Source organism: Arabidopsis lyrata, assembly GCF_000004255.2.
Source record: "Arabidopsis lyrata subsp. lyrata unplaced genomic scaffold ARALYscaffold_8, whole genome shotgun sequence".
Taxonomy (NCBI): Eukaryota; Viridiplantae; Streptophyta; class Magnoliopsida; order Brassicales; family Brassicaceae; genus Arabidopsis; species Arabidopsis lyrata.
In genome coordinates, this window is record NW_003302548.1 from 1,587,581 (window position 1) to 1,605,763 (window position 18,183).

General features: G+C 35.4%; 4 protein-coding genes across 5 annotated transcripts; 2 read left to right on the forward strand and 2 right to left on the reverse strand.

Annotated features, from left to right (window-relative positions):
- The first annotated feature begins 765 nt into the window (after positions 1–765).
- LOC9301311 lies at positions 766–2,897 on the forward strand. Its single transcript, XM_021016285.1, has 4 exons — positions 766–1,071; positions 1,893–2,008; positions 2,100–2,184; positions 2,525–2,897. The coding sequence occupies exons 1-4, from the start codon at positions 850–852 to the stop codon at positions 2,612–2,614; spliced, it is 513 nt and encodes a 170-aa protein (XP_020871944.1). The 5' UTR covers positions 766–849; the 3' UTR covers positions 2,615–2,897.
- A 1,776-nt stretch (positions 2,898–4,673) lies between these two features.
- Positions 4,674–6,558, forward strand: LOC9299544 (myb family transcription factor PHL11). Its single transcript, XM_002863422.2, has 6 exons — positions 4,674–5,202; positions 5,428–5,504; positions 5,603–5,669; positions 5,812–5,890; positions 5,967–6,045; positions 6,122–6,558. The coding sequence occupies exons 1-6, from the start codon at positions 5,061–5,063 to the stop codon at positions 6,518–6,520; spliced, it is 843 nt and encodes a 280-aa protein (XP_002863468.1). The 5' UTR covers positions 4,674–5,060; the 3' UTR covers positions 6,521–6,558.
- Positions 6,559–7,067: 509 nt separating this feature from the next.
- Positions 7,068–13,276, reverse strand: LOC9299545 (protein ENHANCED DISEASE RESISTANCE 2-like). 2 transcript variants are annotated; one of them, XM_002865191.2, is made up of 22 exons: positions 12,862–13,276; positions 12,586–12,660; positions 12,099–12,152; positions 11,931–11,996; positions 11,632–11,735; positions 11,090–11,157; positions 10,889–11,005; positions 10,584–10,624; positions 10,379–10,479; positions 9,997–10,092; positions 9,643–9,707; positions 9,447–9,518; positions 9,204–9,359; positions 8,863–9,089; positions 8,735–8,786; positions 8,492–8,637; positions 8,280–8,381; positions 8,082–8,126; positions 7,856–7,996; positions 7,684–7,779; positions 7,499–7,600; positions 7,068–7,410 (listed from the first exon to the last, which is right to left on the reverse strand). In XM_002865191.2, the coding sequence occupies exons 1-22, from the start codon at positions 12,997–12,999 to the stop codon at positions 7,309–7,311; spliced, it is 2,166 nt and encodes a 721-aa protein (XP_002865237.1). In that variant the 5' UTR covers positions 13,000–13,276; the 3' UTR covers positions 7,068–7,308. The 2 variants fall into 2 exon arrangements, with proteins under 2 accessions (XP_002865237.1, XP_020867847.1); XM_021012188.1 differs by lacking the exons at positions 12,586–12,660; positions 12,862–13,276 and having other exon boundaries at positions 11,931–12,021.
- A 168-nt stretch (positions 13,277–13,444) lies between these two features.
- On the reverse strand, positions 13,445–16,266 carry LOC9301312 (MOB kinase activator-like 1A). Its single transcript, XM_002865192.2, has 7 exons — positions 16,073–16,266; positions 15,287–15,335; positions 15,064–15,172; positions 14,881–14,974; positions 14,290–14,423; positions 14,024–14,187; positions 13,445–13,764 (listed from the first exon to the last, which is right to left on the reverse strand). The coding sequence occupies exons 1-7, from the start codon at positions 16,093–16,095 to the stop codon at positions 13,690–13,692; spliced, it is 648 nt and encodes a 215-aa protein (XP_002865238.1). The 5' UTR covers positions 16,096–16,266; the 3' UTR covers positions 13,445–13,689.
- Between the last annotated feature and the right edge of the window lie 1,917 nt (positions 16,267–18,183).

Consider the following 18,183-nt stretch of genomic DNA (forward strand, 5'->3'; position numbering starts at 1 on the left):
ACGAGAAGCAGTTTCCAATGACTCGGGATCGATCCGGTGGGTGGATCGATCGATCCCTTCCCCAGACGTACTTTTGGCCCAGATCCGACCCGACTCGTTTCCTATTGTTTTAAAACCCTATGCTCGACTCTTTACACATGATCTTGGATATGTTTGAGTTCTAAACTTTGTTCTTTGGTTTGTAAACAACTTTGGGCAAAGGAATCCATCCTCTTGACACTTGGAGAAGATTTCTTTGGTTTATTGAATTATTGATTTTGTGACAAAAGATAAATATTAGTGTTCTAAAAAGCGGCCTAGGCGGTCGTCTAGACCCCGACTAGGCGTTCAGGTAACACCTAAATGACCGCTTCGACCGCCTCAAATAATATAAATATCGATTTAGTATATTTTTCCAATTTCCAACTACATATATATATATATATATATAATTTCTAAGTTTTATCTCTATATAAATGGTTATAAACGTTCATATGTTGTATGATATGAATTAAAGATATTTTTTTGTGCAATTTTTGTTTGCGATTTTAGTATTTTTATTTTTTTAATATATAGTTTCCTATAAATTTTTTTACAATATCATATTTATAATATTTTAAACGTAAAACATATAAACTGTCTAAAATTGTATAAAGTCTGATAAGACGTTCTAAACGCTAGACGTTGAATCACGATTAACGCGTAGCGCTTTCTTGAACATGGATAAATATTTTACTCATTTGGGATTTGAGACGTAAAAGGAATGGACTTACCCTAATACCCAAACACACTCAAAATCGTTTCACAAAAACCCCAAAGCTTTTCATTCTCTTTGCAATCAGAAAATTGTTCTTCCTCTTGGAGACGACAATGCAGAGGTTTTGCACTAAGCTACGTTCCATTTCCCTCCAATCTAATCGGAATCTCTCTTTTTCCGGTGCTGCTCCTCACCGTCTCATTCACCATTCTCCGACTCGTCACTTAACAACAACCCTAGGTTTCGCCAATTCCACCAAATGGAGCTTCCTTCCCGCCGCCGGAGTTTCTCCTTTGAATATTAGCTCCATGGGCTCTACCTTTGTTCCTCATCACGTAAGTTTCCAGAATTTTCATCACATTTGATAACTTGTTCTGATTCGCGAGATTAGTGAATTGGGTGAGAAAGTGAAGTCCTTTCGATTAGGTTAGGATTTAAGCTTCAATTGCTTTTTATCTCTACTGTATATAGATAGTTTTTAGTTGCTTCTGTAGAATCTAAACTTTCGATTTTGATTTGTGTGAACCTCTTGAAGTGTTTAATCGTGGGAAATGGAATCATATTGGCTCGGATTTGTGTGCTGAATTTACATTAGGGTAAAAGGGATTTATTGATTCATGGAATGTTTTAATATCATGTTGTTTTAAACCCAACTGATACAAGTGGGTGCTTTGGTTTATATCACTACATTGCAAGTTTAAGCTTATATAATCTTATACAATACACACATCTGTTCTTTGGAATCTGAACATTCGGATTTATGGTGTACTGTTCTTGAGTTTTGTGTCCCTTGTTTGGTCATGGGAAAGAAAGAATCGTCCTGGCTTTGATTGCGGGTTATCTGAAATAGGGAAAGAAAGAATCGCCCTTGCTCTGATTGCAGGTTATCTGAAATAGGGAAAGGGATGATTTGTTTATAGAATGTTAAGTAGCTCTTTCATTTTTGAATATCATTTTTTTTTTAAGGCAACTGATAAAACGAGTGTTTCAGTATCACTCAGAGTCTTATGCACACTTGTGTATTTGAAAACTGGACCTGTTTGGGGTTTATAAGTGTTGCATGTGAAGATAAAAAAATCCTGTATTTCATCCTAGTTTGAAACGTCAGTTTTTATCTCTTGGTTATCTTAATTTCGCTGATTCTCTCTGGCTTCAGTTTGTTCAAGTACGGAATATCACTTCCAAGGAAAAAATGGCAAAATGGAAGAAGAAGTGGAGACCTAGGACTCCAATCACATCAAAAGTCAAGAAAGTCAAGATCAAGTTTTATTCGTACGTTTCTGATTCCATGATTAGATATTTCTGAAGTGGAAAGTTTGTGCGTCTCTCTCAACAAGTAGTTTTTGTTGAATCTATATATCAGGTCATTCAAAGACAGGTTTAAACCACTAAATGATGGTACCATCCGTCGCTGGAAAGAGGGCAAGCGCCACAACGCACACTTGAAGGTAACACCACCTTATTCCTCATTCTATAATCTGAATCTCTGATTTTATTTATTCTTTTGGCCACTGCCTCTGGAAAAACAGTATGATAATAGCTAGGAATCTAACGGATCAGAAATTACCATCAGCTGATTATTTCTGCTGATAGTGAATGTTAACATAGAAATTGTGATTGAACTGGTGTTTCCTTGTTAGCTAAATATATAAATGGTAGCCACAGTTGTATCTACGTTACCATCTCTGTTGTTTGATTTTCTTCGGGTTTCGACATCTATAATGTGGAAGATTTCTGAGTCAGATTGATAAATGTTGAGGATAATGAATATGTTGTTAACTGATGCAGTCAAAGAAATCAAAGCGTAGATTGAGACAGCCTGGACTAGTACCACCAGCATATGCCAAAGTTATGAAGAAACTCAATTTCTGCAATTGAGAGATAGAGAAAGAAACAATATGATTACTATGAAAGCCAATCTCTTCCAGTTTTTTCCCAGATAATTTTGCTCACTGGTACCCAAAAATCTTCATGTTTCAGTTAACCTTATTGGAATAAATTGGCATTTTAGTCCTTTTCTTAAGGGTTTTGAAATCTGGTGAAATTGGCATTAAGACTGATCGGTTTCGTTGATTTGAAAAGAGAAACAAGTTAGTTGGCTTATACTACTATTTTCTCAAGTTCCTTTTCCAGCTAAACCAGAAGAAACCTTGTTTCTCTAGTCGGTCCGGTTATATGGTATTTCGGTTTAGTCAAATTGTACAAGATGTGTGAACCGAGCGGTGTGAATTGAGAAATCCACCCATTTTTTCATCTTTGGTTAGGACAAAACGGAGAATACAAAATTGCGCTCGAAGCGGCCTTGGTTCCACGTGTGTATTTCGTGTGGGTCCCAAGACAATTAACATAAAGACAAAATAGTAGTAACAAAGCCGTACACGTGTCATATGTACAACTACCATAATACCCCCACCGTCGAACATGTGAGTTTCAGATTATTGTATTCTCCCTTGTCCGACGGCGAATATTCCACGCTGGCAGTCTACGTGACATGCTCGCCCCATGCACTTTGTTTTCCGTCATAATTCTTTTTCAAAACAATTAGATTATTGTTTTTTTTTTTTTTTTTGATTATTGTTTTTGTTTTTTTCAAAAATAATCAAATACTACTAAAAATGTTTTATGTCGCTCTCGTCGGAGTTTGACACCGCGCATCGCTCATCATGTATTGATATGATGGTCGCCGAATACAACGATTTTTTTTTTAACAATAAAAAAAATCACAATACAAGAATGAATTTCATTATTGTTTGATTATTCGGAATGCATTAATGTGTAAATGTGTAATGGGAGTAACTAATTTGGCTGAACCATTTTCTATGTTTTTTTTTTTTTTTTATCTCAAATTTGAGACTATCCGACAACACATGAATGATAAATTTACATGATACCTAAATGAAGGACCAACATGGAGAGAGATTTTGATTCATGGATCGTATGAGAATGAGACAAAACCTTTAGTCATAAGTTATCTGATTTAAAAACACATAAATCTAACAAATAGTTATTAAAATGATCAAAATGATAATTCCTAGAAACTATATATATTCTTTGGACATTTATAATCTTAAGTAGTAAACAAATATCCATGATGCGGGCCATGTTCCTCTCTCCCATGTTACGATCTGAATATACAAATACCAATTGATTGATAATAAAAAAAAGGTACGCAATCATGTATATATTTTATTCTACAACATGACAAAATATACGGTCTAACATCTCATGGACACACAATTAAAACCGCAATAAAAATGCGTTTGTTAATTGCGTTTGTATGCAATAAATCAGTCGAAATGCACTAAAAATTTGGCTATGTTTTGCTTTAATAATTACTATTCACAAAACCGATACAAAAAACGTAATTAGCATTTTTGTACCGTTTTCTCTTATCATTATTTTTATTATTTTACTATTTTGATAAAAAATTTATGCGTAAATCCTATTATTTTCCGCTTAATCGCTAGGTTTACCATATCCGCCTCGATTAGTGACTAATTCTATAAAGAAATCAGTTCTCTGATTACTCTTCGTCTAATCCGATTATTTTCCGCCTAATCCGATTACTCCCGTCTAATCTTATATATTCCGATTATGTTTAGATTGCAAGTATATAACAACTTTTTTTTTGTTATTTAAACATTTGAATTGAGAGTTTGTGATGTTTTACAATAACTTATGTTCAAATTTTAATAAAAATCATAAAAATTTGTTTTCAAAGTACATTTTTATGTGTTGACTAATTTTGAAAACAATATTAGATTAATATATGTTAAAAATATTAAAATAACTCTAAAACTAATCTCCAATTAATCTTCGATTTAATCCGATTTTCGATTTATTGCTAGGCCATACCAAACTCTCGTCTACTAGTAATTTTTTAAACAAAGATATAAATAAACAAACTTGCAGTGTATGTATAATTTAAATAATAAGTACTATATTAAAAAGCACAAAAAAAAAAACAGGGAAAAAACGAAGGTTGACGTTAAGTGACGAATAATGTCTCCACTTCTCCTCCTCCATCATCATCACCGCGACGACTTTTTATGCTCCTCCCTTTCTCTCTCTCTCTCTCAGATTTTCCTCAAAAAGCTTTCTGATCTCTTTTTCTTCATCAATCATCTCACTTCTTTCTATTTCTCTCGTCCTCTCATCGCTGGCAATTTTCTCTTTACCCTAATTCCACTCACACGCCGACCTTCGTAGTTCGATCGCCGTTTTCCCATCTTCCGATCACATCCTCCGGAAGAGGAAATTTCCAAGTTATTAGATTTATTCTTCCGCTGATTTTCCCGCCATTATTTATTGATCGGAAAATTAAATGGAGAGAGTGAATCTGGGAGGTTTAGGTTACGATAACGGCGGAGTTATGATGACTAGAGATCCTAAACCCAGGCTCAGATGGACCGCCGATCTCCACGATCGATTCGTCGACGCCGTCGCTAAGCTCGGTGGTGCTGACAGTAAGCTCCTCCTTCTTTCTTGTTCAATTGAAGATAACCGGTTTCACATTATCATTCCGGTTTACTCCGGTTAAATCAACATCAGTGGCTCATCTTCTTTCTTATTCTTCATTTGAGATAACCGGTTTCACATTATTACTCCGGTTTGGTTGGTCCAAATTTAATAGATTACAAATGTAATTATCTGTTTGCTTAATGACATTTGTTATTGGGTTGATTCTACAGAAGCAACTCCTAAATCGGTTCTGAAGCTGATGGGATTAAAAGGTTTAACATTGTACCATCTCAAGAGCCATTTACAGGTCCAAATTAATACAAATTTGAATATATGACAATAATGTATAGCTTCAATTGTGGATTTTTACTTACATATTCTCTAATGATGTGTTTGTATGTGCAGAAGTATAGACTTGGTCAACAACAAGGGAAGAAACAAAATAGAACCGAACAAAACAAGGAAAATGCTGGTATGTATGATCATATCAATAACACAAAGAGTTATATATATAATTCAGCTGATATTGGAGTAGATATATCTACATTTGATGGATTTATGGAATATTTTATGTAGATATTTGCGACACGAAAGATTGATTGTTTTTGTCACAGGAAGTTCATATGTGCATTTCGATAATTGTTCTCAAGGAGGAATCTCGAATGAATCAAGATTTGATAGCGGCAATCAAAGGTATTTATATCGATGAATCAATATGCCTCTCTCGACCTCAATGGATTTGTAACAAAATGTTAATGAACACCCGCAGACAAAGCGGGAATGTACCATTTGCAGAGGCAATGAGACATCAGGTCGATGCCCAACAACGGTTTCAAGAACAGCTCGAGGTAACAAGAAAGGAAACAAATCTCTTCTTTCTTCTCTTAGAATATTTTAAATCTGAGTTTTTTTGCGGTGTTATAGGTGCAGAAAAAACTCCAGATGAGAATGGAGGCACAAGGAAAGTATTTGTTGACATTACTAGAGAAAGCACAGAAGAGCATACCTTGTGGTAATGTAGGGGAAACAGATAAAGGTCAATTCTCGGATTTCAATCTCGCACTTTCGGGACTTGTAGGAAGTGATCATAAGAACGAAAAGGTGGGTTTGGTTGCCAATATTTCACACCTTAATGCTGATTCTTCTGAAGATTTTCGGTTATGTGGAGAACAAGAGAAAATAGAAACCGGAGATGCATGTGTTAAACCAGAATCCGGATTTGTGCATTTCGATTTGAACTCCAAAAGTGGCTATGATCTCTTGAATTGTGGGAAATATGGGATTGAAGTGAAGCCAAATGTGATTACAGATAGACATCAATAGGTCAAATAGACACTTTCTTTAATTAGTTTTTCCTCTTCTTTTTTTTTAGTTGTCGTTTCATTTCTTATAGAAAGTTACAAATTGGCTTTATGTTTTTTTTTTTTCAAAAGCTTTAGATTAATTTAGCTAAGATGAGCAAACGATGAGGTACATTGTTGATATAAGTGATATAATGCGATTCGGCACGAACATTTCTTGCTAATATATCCACTCTGCCATTTTCACTACAAGGAACTAAGGATAAAGAAAATGTAGAGAATTCCTCTTTGTCACTCTATATTTCTATATTTAGCTGAGAAGGCTGGCCATTCGGGAAGGGATGACCCCTCTTCACCAGGTTGGAACAATCTGTAATAAAAGCTACATCACGCTTTTCGGCACAAGTCATGCATTTCATTGCCCAAACGAGTGTTTCCACTTCTGTATGTAAGGGCGATAGGCTTCGTCTAAGGTTGACAGCTTCCATGGTCGAGAACTTCCCGTTTGGTAACGAGTAGAACCATCATGTTCTTGAGATTTTGTCACTTTCTTTCCAAAGTCATCTATAAACACTTAAATCCCGAGAAATTGGATACCATTCTATAATAGCATATGGGTTCTATTTTACAAAAAAATTGTTCCAAGTGTTTTATATGTGAAGATAACTAAGAGAATGACACCTATAAGGCTATAAGGCTATAATGTTATAATAAAATAAAAGAGAGAGAGAAAGAGAGGAAATAAAAAAATAGAGACAGACCAAACATGGAGTTGATGTAGAGCTTTTGAGTTAGGAGAGAGCTTAGAGCCTAATCTGAATCCAGATTAGGAACTATAGCCGATGATAGCTCTATATGAGAAACCCTCACCGCCCCGATAAGCCGCTCTGGCAATTCTTCTGGTGTATTCGCCTACAAAACGTAATCTCGGGATCATCCAAAAGATTTCAAGAGGAGAAACAATCTTAAAGATCAAAGTCTTAGTTTTGTTGATTTTTACCTGTACAAGGAAAGCCATTTCAACAACCAAGGATGTGATTACGCCGATGACAAGACCAAGAACTCCATTTGCGACTGTGGATGAGCCGATATCTACATCTATCTGCATGGGAATGAAAATGTTTCTTTTTAAGTTACTTTATTTGATCTACAAGCTTTTAAAAAGGTTACAAAATGTGGACTCACTTCTAAGTATGTTGGACCGCGGATATAGTTGCAATCCACTGCTCTCCCGAGGAGACACGGAGTGCTTCCCACGCTTTGCCTTACTATCCATGAACCCTGCATAATAAGATTGGGTATCATGTGAATCTATGTGTTCTAAGATTTACATAGAGAAAGAGAGAGGGAAAGATACCTTGGGGACTAAAGGTATAAGCTTGAGCCTACTATTTCGAAATTCATCGTCACCATCAACAAAACGTTGGAAGAGGGATCCAGGTACAAGTTCTTTGGTCACAAAATAAAATACCATACTGTAGTGTGTTGATCCAGGAACCTACCAAAAATACTGGTTAATATATCGATAATGATAGCCACTTTTATAGTTAGTCATTATGTTGCAGTTCACAGGCAAAACTTACTTGAACATTTACTACCGTTGAGAAAAGACCCTTCTCCGCAGCAACCTGAAACGATTAATAGCATTTTAATTGGAATTTCCACGTGACAAAGAAGAGACCTCAAAGATTAGATAATAGCAACGGAAAGGGATAATAACATCTCCCTTAACACTAACAAGGAACTTAAGCAACAAGAATTAAGGTGATTGTATCTCTTACTTGTGCAGCACAGCCCTTGCGTCTAACCACATGATCCATTCTTTTAGTGTCTTTGAACCAATCGACGGCGACAAGATCCATTAGATGCTTCCCAGCAGGAATCTTCAGAGAAAGGTTGAATGAGGAGAATCGAAGAGGTAGTTTGACGTAGAAGAATTAGCATGAGCATCATTATAATGCGTTGCAAATTAATTAGGTTAGAGATTACTAACCTTCCTTTTATCTGAACAGAAACTCTTGCCACGGACTTTGAAGTTGTTCCCATCAGAAATCCTCCAGCAGTTACGGGCATTTTCATTATCATCGTGTCGCAGATTACCCGAGAAACATGACAGATCAATGTTGAGAGCAGCTTCCTCTTTTGAGGTTTCAAATGGCACCAGAAATTCATAAAGATTAGATACTTTTTCACCAACTCAGTAAGCATTAATGATAAAATACAACTATCAGTTCACCTGTTTTCTTGGCATCAGTCTCCTGCTCCTGCTCCTGCTTACTCGTTTCAGGCTGAAATATAGCAATAGTGAAGAAAGACTCAACTTGATCAAATCTTAAGTTCAAAGAGAATGCTTGATAGACCAACCTCTTGTTCTGAATCAGGTATCTGAAACTCGTCATCGTCGTCGGAGTCTTCATCCATTAGCACAGAGTTTCTGCTGGCACCATTTGTTTGATCAATAGAAAGGGAAGACTTATGCTGAGGCTTTCCACCTTTACCCAATGCGAAGGAAGATGATGCCATATTAACCATAACAGGGATCCTGATCGGTTGACCTCTATCATCTGTCTGTGAGAACCACTCGCGCAAACCTGCGATGAACATGAGTCCATGAATTAGAATGGCAGATGCACAAGTGCGGTTTCAAGAAGAGAAGAGGTCACTTTCCACAGAAATCTCAGTGGAAATGAGCACAAAGAACTTACCGGAAACACTGTTCAGCATTTGAAGAAGACAATGTTGTTGAAATGCTGGAAGATAACCTGCACCCCACCCTTTCAGATCGATTTGTATTAGATGTTGCACTTGTGTCCTAGGCCTTCCATTCCGGGGCTTTAGTGGGGCGATGTTAAATCCCCCACCTATACAAGAAAGCATAATCTGAGTTAGATTGTAATACATAATACATTAGAAGATTTTGGTGGTAAAAGACTTCGAATTAAACTCACTCTCCAGATGAGCCCGAACAAATCCAGGTTGTGGACCACAATTTTCATGCTCCCTAGAACGAAACAATACCACTTCACAGAAAGAGCAAGATAAATAATTAAAACTAGATATATAATAGAGGCTGTCCCTTCGGGAAAATTCGATAAAATAGAGGCTGTCCAGTTCTAGCATGAGTAAAAAGAGAAGGGAACATACCATAACTTCCATCGTCATTACGCCGCCAATAACGTACATAGCAGAGATCACGGGGCCACACAACCCTACAGCCATTTTGATAACATGAGTTTGACTAAACAGAGTTCTTGGAAACAACCAAGTAATATTCTGACTGAAAACGGGAGGATCACAAATGGTAACTAGTATAATGGCCCTCTAATTCCTATCTAAACACATCTGCATAACCCTTGAGCCCCCCAGGATTACTGGTCTATTTCATTACGGATGTGACAAAAATTTAGTTGATTTTGAATCAAATCTCTACTTCAGTTAGCAATTGAAAGCGACTGTGTGATTATTACTAAAATAATAATATTTCAGGTGCAATATTACATTGGCAACCAGTCGAGCAGAAGTCTGTGATAGAGTATTGCTGTGTGACCATCGACCTCTTCCACTAATCTCCCATACTGAAAACTGCAGTCCCACCTGCCAAGCCATAAGAAAAGAGGGAAAACAAAGAGCCTCAGATACTGACCAGAACAAAGAAAAGAAATCACTTTTGCTAAAAGTAGTATTGATAGAAAGTTTGGGCCAGACATTACTGTAGGATGTGGAAACAGAAGAGATAAAGACCGAACATTCTTATCCAATAGATTTTTCCAAATAACAAAGCATATAACTATAAGAAAATGAGGGCAAAGAAAAACCAAAAAAAGATGGTCGCTTATGACCAGATTATAAATGAGAATGCAGAAGATGGATTAACACCTACTCATATCGAGTGCCATCCATGCTCATCACAAGCTCGAATATCTCTTCACATGTGGCCTCCACAACACCAACAGCCTTCATAGCCCTGCTGCAGCTTCTTGGCTGCAAGCTTAGCACCGTAAATAATGGTGCTTGACTAAAAAAAATTACTAGGTAATCAGGAGGAAATTATGCCATAAAAATGACAAACTAAGTCACTTCCATACAAGATAATCAACTTCAAGTAGCTCTTCAAAAATCCGTAGACCTGCAAAATGTTTTTAAAAGTGAGAAGATTACTCCCAAATTTAAGCACTATCATTGAATACTATATGATTATATGATCCTCCAGATTGAATAGTAGTGAAATTTTATTTTGAAGCTGATTACAGGCACATGTCTTACAAGCCTAAAAGGAGGGAAAGACATTTAAAAACTTCCATATGGTATCTAATAAGTCGTGAATTTTTATAATTTACCAGGGTAAAAAAAAGAACTATAATGCTTACAGACACCAGGCATAGCCACTAACCATTTTGGCACTGAAGGAGACGCCAGTGTTTTCTCGAAAATGCTTGGTTGCTGGAACTCTGGTTTGACAACTCAGCATCAAACTCCTTAGTCCAGTCAAGTATAGATTCTGGAGGGCCTGCATGTTTGTTTGAGGTGGTCAGATTGCATTCAGGATTGCAGTTGACCAAATTAGTTCGTGACGAAATGAATTAGGAAAAACCATTTCCAATAGTAGTCCTCCTCAATAGATCACGTCGAGAGTCATCTTCATCATCCAGCGCACTGAACCTGAAGAAAATTGCAGATATTTGTTCGCATAAATATAGGTATACAAAATCCACCATAAGTAAACAGTGTCAAACATCAACAGTAATAATATATCAAATGATACTGGTCAGTTTCCGCATGCAGCATTATATTACCATCTTCCGGCATCAGTAACGTTCTCAGAAACTATTAGGATTGGTGATTAATTATTAGTATCTAATGAGACTTCCTCATACCAAGTTAGTTTCCTCTATCATATCCAGATTTTTTCAAGTTTATTTTATGAATACGATAGCCACAAACGTCAACCTTCTTCTGCATAATATGGATCTACACAGGTCAGATTTACTCTCTGTAGAGATAGTGCTCTATGACCAGAATTTCTGATTAAGGCATGGAAATCATATGATCAAGAAGACCTAAGCAAGTGAGTTGTTGTAAGATAACATCAAGATGCCTGCAGAGTGCAGAAATGATGTCGATTAATGCACTTACGGGCTTTCATGGTCTGAAGATGAAGCGGTCCTTCCAGCGTCCATCCCAGGCTTATATTCAAAAGAAACATACTGCTGACCACTTGGAACTAGGGAGTCTTGATGCTGCAACAGGGAAAAACACACAGTGGTATTGCGGTAATCAGATAAGCACCAATCTTCAGCTTTCAAACGGCTACTGATAAATAATACAGGCAGATACAGGGGGCTTCTCTTTTACAAAATATACCAGAACCTTAAAGACATGGCAGAATTTTTTTTTTTTTTTGATTCAGGGATAGCGAGACAGAAGTTACAGACCTGATCTATGACACACTCAATTTTCTCCTTCCACATTAAAGCTTCCTGGATGTTGAACGCTGCCATCTAGCAATAACATACTCCATATAAACTAACAAAAAGCATTAAAATATATACTAACAAGATAAAACTATTACTATCTACTCTCAGGAAGAAAAAACAAGATACCGTGATTCTGTGGTGCTTTTCTTTCTTGTTATAAATAGACAACACATAAACCATCTGCAAAACAGAGTCAAGAAGATAAGTACAAGTCACATTACACTAGTCAAGAATATTATAAGAGCAAATTAACTTGAAGGAAATCCATCCACTATTCACAACAGTTATTATTAAATGTACTGTTTCCAATTAGATATATAGTTCTGACGTCGAGAGAGATTTGGAACAGACGTAGATTTCAGCCATCGAAAACCATCCGATGGTAATGGAAAAACTTCAAAGAGTTGCACGATTAAGAATCAGTAGGATCACTTATCACAAATGTAAGCTTAATTAGGATTCAAAGGTTGCCACTAGTGCTCACAACAAAATCAAGCAGAGAAATTTCACTTTGCAAAACCACATTCTACTGGTAAACAACCCACATTACAACACATAAGCACTTATAGTAAAAAAAAAAATGGTAGCAGCAAAGAATAAGAACAAAACTCACATGTCCATGATGTGTCTTCAATCCTCGATCCTCAACTCTACAGTTTCCATCAATTACCATGGTCTTAATAGGAAGCTACATTGAACATGAAAAAGAAGCATCATTTAAGCAAGTAACCACATCACCCATTATCAAGCTGATACTTTTTCTATGTCTCTATCTCACAATCATACTCTTAAATTTGGAAAATTCTAAATCCAGTTTAAGACAAAACATCACCACCCATTTAGACTGATTTCAACACAGAAACAGAGATTAGACTCATGGTTTTATTACCTGATTATCTTGAGGCTTCTTCTTGTAATAAGCCAAAAGACGTGGTTCTAACACAAAATACCTCATATGAATATACGATCTTCCGATCTTTCTTCTTCCATACCTCACCATCCATCCTTCATACACTACTTTAGACATTTTTTTGTTGCCACTTTCTCTCACAATGTTCCCAACAGAAATAGGAATCTTAGATCCAAATCGAATCTATGTAATTCCGTGGGAGATCAAAGACTTGATTTGATCACCGGCGCCGGAATCTGGGTTTTGGATTCTCAGATTCTTTCGATTCAAACCGGAGAGATTTATAAGTCTCAAAAGTTTTGAAATTCCATAAAAATCAAATTTTTCCTCAAAACGACAACGAAAATTTTACTTTTGACAGAAAAGAATTAAACTCGAAAGCTAAATAGAGAAATACAATAAAAAGTAAAGAGAGAGAGAGAGTCCTGAAAAGTAAATTAATTAAAGAGTAATTAATGGTTCAATTAATTGAGTAAAGTCATAACAGCTCTGTAATGATTATGATAGTTGTTGACAAATGTTTGAGAGATTCGAGATGCTTAACGGTAATTATAATCCATCATTAACATGAATTAAATATTGTAAAGTTCCTTTTACTTTTCACATGAACACACATGAATAAAGGTCTAGTCAAGATCGAATTTTTTTACATAGTAAATGTTTAAATTTTACAGAGGATTAAGAAAAAAGAAAACTTGAAACAAACAAAGAGAGATTTATAATTAAAAATAAAACTTCTTACCGTTAATTTTATTTTTGGGGTTTTTAATCTGAAAAAAAAAAAAAAACTGAAATAGTCTTTTTTGCTCAATAAGGTGAAATGATAGATTCTATGAGCTCTTGTAGAGGCGCGAGTTCTTTCTTGTCTATCAGTCCAAACTCCTGCCAATACCAAACACAACAAGTTTAGTGAAATGTCCAAATTGTAAAAAAAAAAAATCAATCTTTTAGGAACAGAGGGAGTACTTTCTTAGTTTCTTAATATTAGATGTTTCAGAAAGACAAAAGTTTATTTCACAAAAATGAATGCTTTGAATTTTCAATGCAGAATTGTATGATACCACAAAATCATTCAATCATTTCATTATTTCGTAGATTATGAGATTAGAGTATATTGAGGTAATTTAAAACGAGAACTCACATGAGTAAAGAGGATGAAATGTTTGAAGCAAGTGTTGAGATGAGCTTCTTCTTTGAGGCTAACGATTTTCTGGAAATGAGAATGATATATATGAGCATAAACTCGGAATAGCCGTTTGAAGATCGTTTTCACCACATCCTTGAAGTTCTGAGGAAATGGTGCTCCTGCAAAAAAAACCGAAAATTAGCATTAGGATGTCGATAGAACAGTTTGTTTGTTGGTATTGATTGATCTTCTTATATAGATCTCATGAGCATTATATTTACCAAGCCTTTGAGGAAATAAAGTCTCATCATCGAGTTGAGTCTCAATCCAATCCATCAAGTACTCAACATACTTTGGAGCAGATACCTCGATGGGCTTCTTGATCTGTACACCATCTGCCCATCTGTACTCATACCTGCAAAAAAAACGACTGAGTTAACAAAAATCATGCAGAGAAAGAATCCATAGCAACAAACATCAGCCATATACTGTTGGTTTGAGCGTAGTTGGCACTCTATCTAGATTTCGACGTCACCTTTAAGAGAAAAATCGAAAAAGAAATGCTACCTTTCAAAAAACAATTTGAGCACTTAGCTTTCGCATGATCATCAGAAAATACTACATCGAGTAAAAAAAATATGGCCTACTACATTCTTTCTAATCTTCACAGTTGCAATGACAGCATAACAATATAACAAAGCTAAATCACCACTTGAAGACCCAAATATATAGCCATGGCAAAGAGAAAATGATATGAGTCTGTTAACAAGTTTGTTTCTTAAATGAAATGCTCATCCAATGAAAAATTAATCACAAAGCATGATGATTTTAATTGTTTGGAATAACACATAGTAAAAGGTGAGAGGCTATACTTTGGGCCAGCAGTCATTGTAGGACAGTTATCAGGTGTGCAGAACTCGGTAAGTGTGCCATATAGCAAATTCACCTGATTAAAGAAATCCACAGCTGAAATGAAAGACAAAATTATATCAACAAAGCTGCAAGTAGAGTATACACAAACGTAACCATGAGACTGCAAGTAGAGTGGTACTCACTGTTTACAGCAAGCCATTCATTTGCATCCTCTCCTGGAGGAAGTCTCACAGCTTCTCTCAAGTTCCCACTTCCTAGGGTGGCATCTATATGCTTCCGAAGCTGTGCACCCTATATATCAGAAAGAAACAAAAACGTTCAACAAGAAGAACCATTAGAGTTCTTGTCAACTAATGACAGCTACAAAACACCAAAATTACAGAATTTCAAAGATAGTTTACAAACCTTGCTTCCAGAAGGTGCACTCTTTTTAGGACGGAAAGTCTTTTGATTTCTATTACGAAAGCATAGAAAAAATAGAAAACATGATCGGGTCAAAACGGCTATAAGTGCAACATCAAAAATTCAGTCTTAATCCATAAGTAAACCCTATGTATCCTAGAAACAAAATTTTGATAACAATCACTGCATAAGACACGGTTGAATCACTAAAAACTCTTGTTTTGGGTCCATCTTATATCCTACAATCATGAATTCTGAGAAACAAAACAAATCTGATCGATCCCATTGAATATGCCTAGTAAAAAAAGTTCCAAATCCACAGCTCCAATGATTTTAAATCCATAAACAGCTTAAAAACACTACTTGTATCATACATGAGACGATCTCAAGTTCATAAGATCAGGAAACTGATCCAGATTCCCAATTCATAAATCAGATCAAAAACTTATGTATAAAACACACACTCACATAATCAATTCACAGAAAAAAAATCAACCATGAAACTGAATCCAATACCACATAGAAAATTTCTTATTCAACGAACGATTAAGTAAGGTTAATACTAGAGATCATAAGTTCTGATTCGCCACAAAAAGATCCATGATCCTGGACAATTACAATGCAACGGAGATCGAAAGAAGTAAGAGATTGAATCACAGAAGAAACAAGATCACTGGTTTTATGAGATTTTCAAACAGATCTGAGATCGCAAACAATCGTCAAAAATTTCTCCAAAGGATAATCTCAAATTGAAGATAAGATTAAGCAGAGGAACGAAGAAATTCTCACCTCCCAAGCCCAAAGAGACTCATGGCGACAAAAAGCAAGCGAGAGAGATTCGAAAAAGCTTTTTTCCTCAGGTGGAAAAATGAGAAAAGAGAAAGACGGGAAAAAGTGAGAGACTATTTATATGGTGAAGACGAAAGACTCGTTGATTCTCTTTCTCTCTCTCTCTCTCTTCTTATTAGCTGTCATATTTTTTTAAAACCCCTCAACTTTTAGAATGTTTGGTATTATACCCTTAAGTTTCTTAATGAATCAATTATTAGCTGGAAAATTCAAGTGACTTGACTACACCACAAAGATTGGAAAACTGGAATTTGTCTTCATGGGCAAGCAAATACAAAAAAATAAAAAAAAATTGCTTACTCATTTTATTAGTTTCTGTATAGAACTTAGGACAAATATCAAAGCCGGCGGTTATCGAAATAAATCCACCTCTCAAAAATTAAGGGTCTGACTCGTTTAAACATAACATAACAGATGTAGTTATGATTAAGGAAATTTATGAAAATGAGCGGTTGCAGTTTCAAACGTGATTAAGCACTTTAAACGATTGGTTTAACGGTTAAAATTAGTGTGTTACATGAATTTTATAACTTGTTAACTAGCGGATGCGACAACGGTTAAATAAAAAATGATTTAAAAATAAATATAATCAATAACTCTAAAAAGTATAAACCAGAAATTCTATTATTACGATAAAATATAATTAACAATAAAAATCGTAAATAAAAGACAACATAGTTATTCAAAAACAAATAAATTTCACAGTGAAATGCTTATTACTTCATTTTAGTTCATCACCAAAAACTGCATGAAGTAATATGACAAACTACTAAAAATGTGTTTGAGTTCGTAGATTTTCGAGATTGACAATATTATTACAATACTTATGTTCGTATCTTGGTTTTCTTCCGCTTGGATTAACGATATGATATTGATGAAGAAAAAATTAGGATTTTTGATAATTAACGTTAATATATATAGGGTTTGATAATATTTTTTTTATTTATTTGTTGTTTATGTGATTTTTTTTCTTGACACCCGCTACCGATCGCTAAGAGCTTTTGAAATTCAGTGATTTCGATTAGTGTAGCACAGTTTGAAGCGATTTCTATGATTGTTTTTAAATGCTAGCAACCGCAAACGCTAGGTAGTAGGGGGAGAACCAATCAATCTTGCAAAGGGAAAGAAGACATACAAAACTACCAACATGACAAAAACAAACCTTAAACCAAGAAGAAAACCAAGTCTGAAACTGATACAAGAGAAACACCCAAAAAAAAACGGAATCTAGCAACATCACCTCGCCAACCGCAATAACTAAAAACACAAGAACCTTACAACGAGCCAAACCGAAGGGGACAAAAAATTTCCAACCAACGGACATCAGTTCCATCTATTACGATGAATAGTGAAGATAGGAGGGCTTGTGGTCAACTTACCTCATTAACCAAAGAACTTGTTACAAAACTGTAGACCAAGAGATTGATTATTATACCATTTATTGAGATTTACAGCTCGCTTGCTTCGTCAATCCATTTGGCATTTTCTTGTTTACTTATATGCATAAAAGTAAGTAAATGTACATGACCTTGTTGAAATCTTTATAGTATCAGCAAGATATGTCACAATTACCAAGTCTTTCCATCTTGGACTGATGTGATGTAGAGAGTTATGTTGAGGAGTGTAATAAACCAAATACAGATCTCCACAAAATGTTACATTAATAGGAAATGAGCATGCAACTTTTTATACCTATCAACTTCTCAAGTTTTAACTTCACACAATTCACTCCGCGCTCAGAAATCACCATTCATGGCTGATTACTTCTCAGACAACGAATCTAGAGAAATCGTCACTTATCCAGAAAGCTATTATTGTTAGAAACAGAAAACAGTGAAAGTGTAGACAGTCTTCAAGTAAAAGATATTTACTTTTAACTTTAGAGAATCTTAAAAAAAAAACCTTAATGTTCTAAGCAGCTAGGAGGTAATCATCTATATGATCATATGTTTAATACCATGTGATAAATATACATTCGAACTTTTTTCTTTTTTTAGTAGGTTACTTATGCTCAGAAGAAAAGAACAAAGACTAGGAATAAAGAAGAAAAA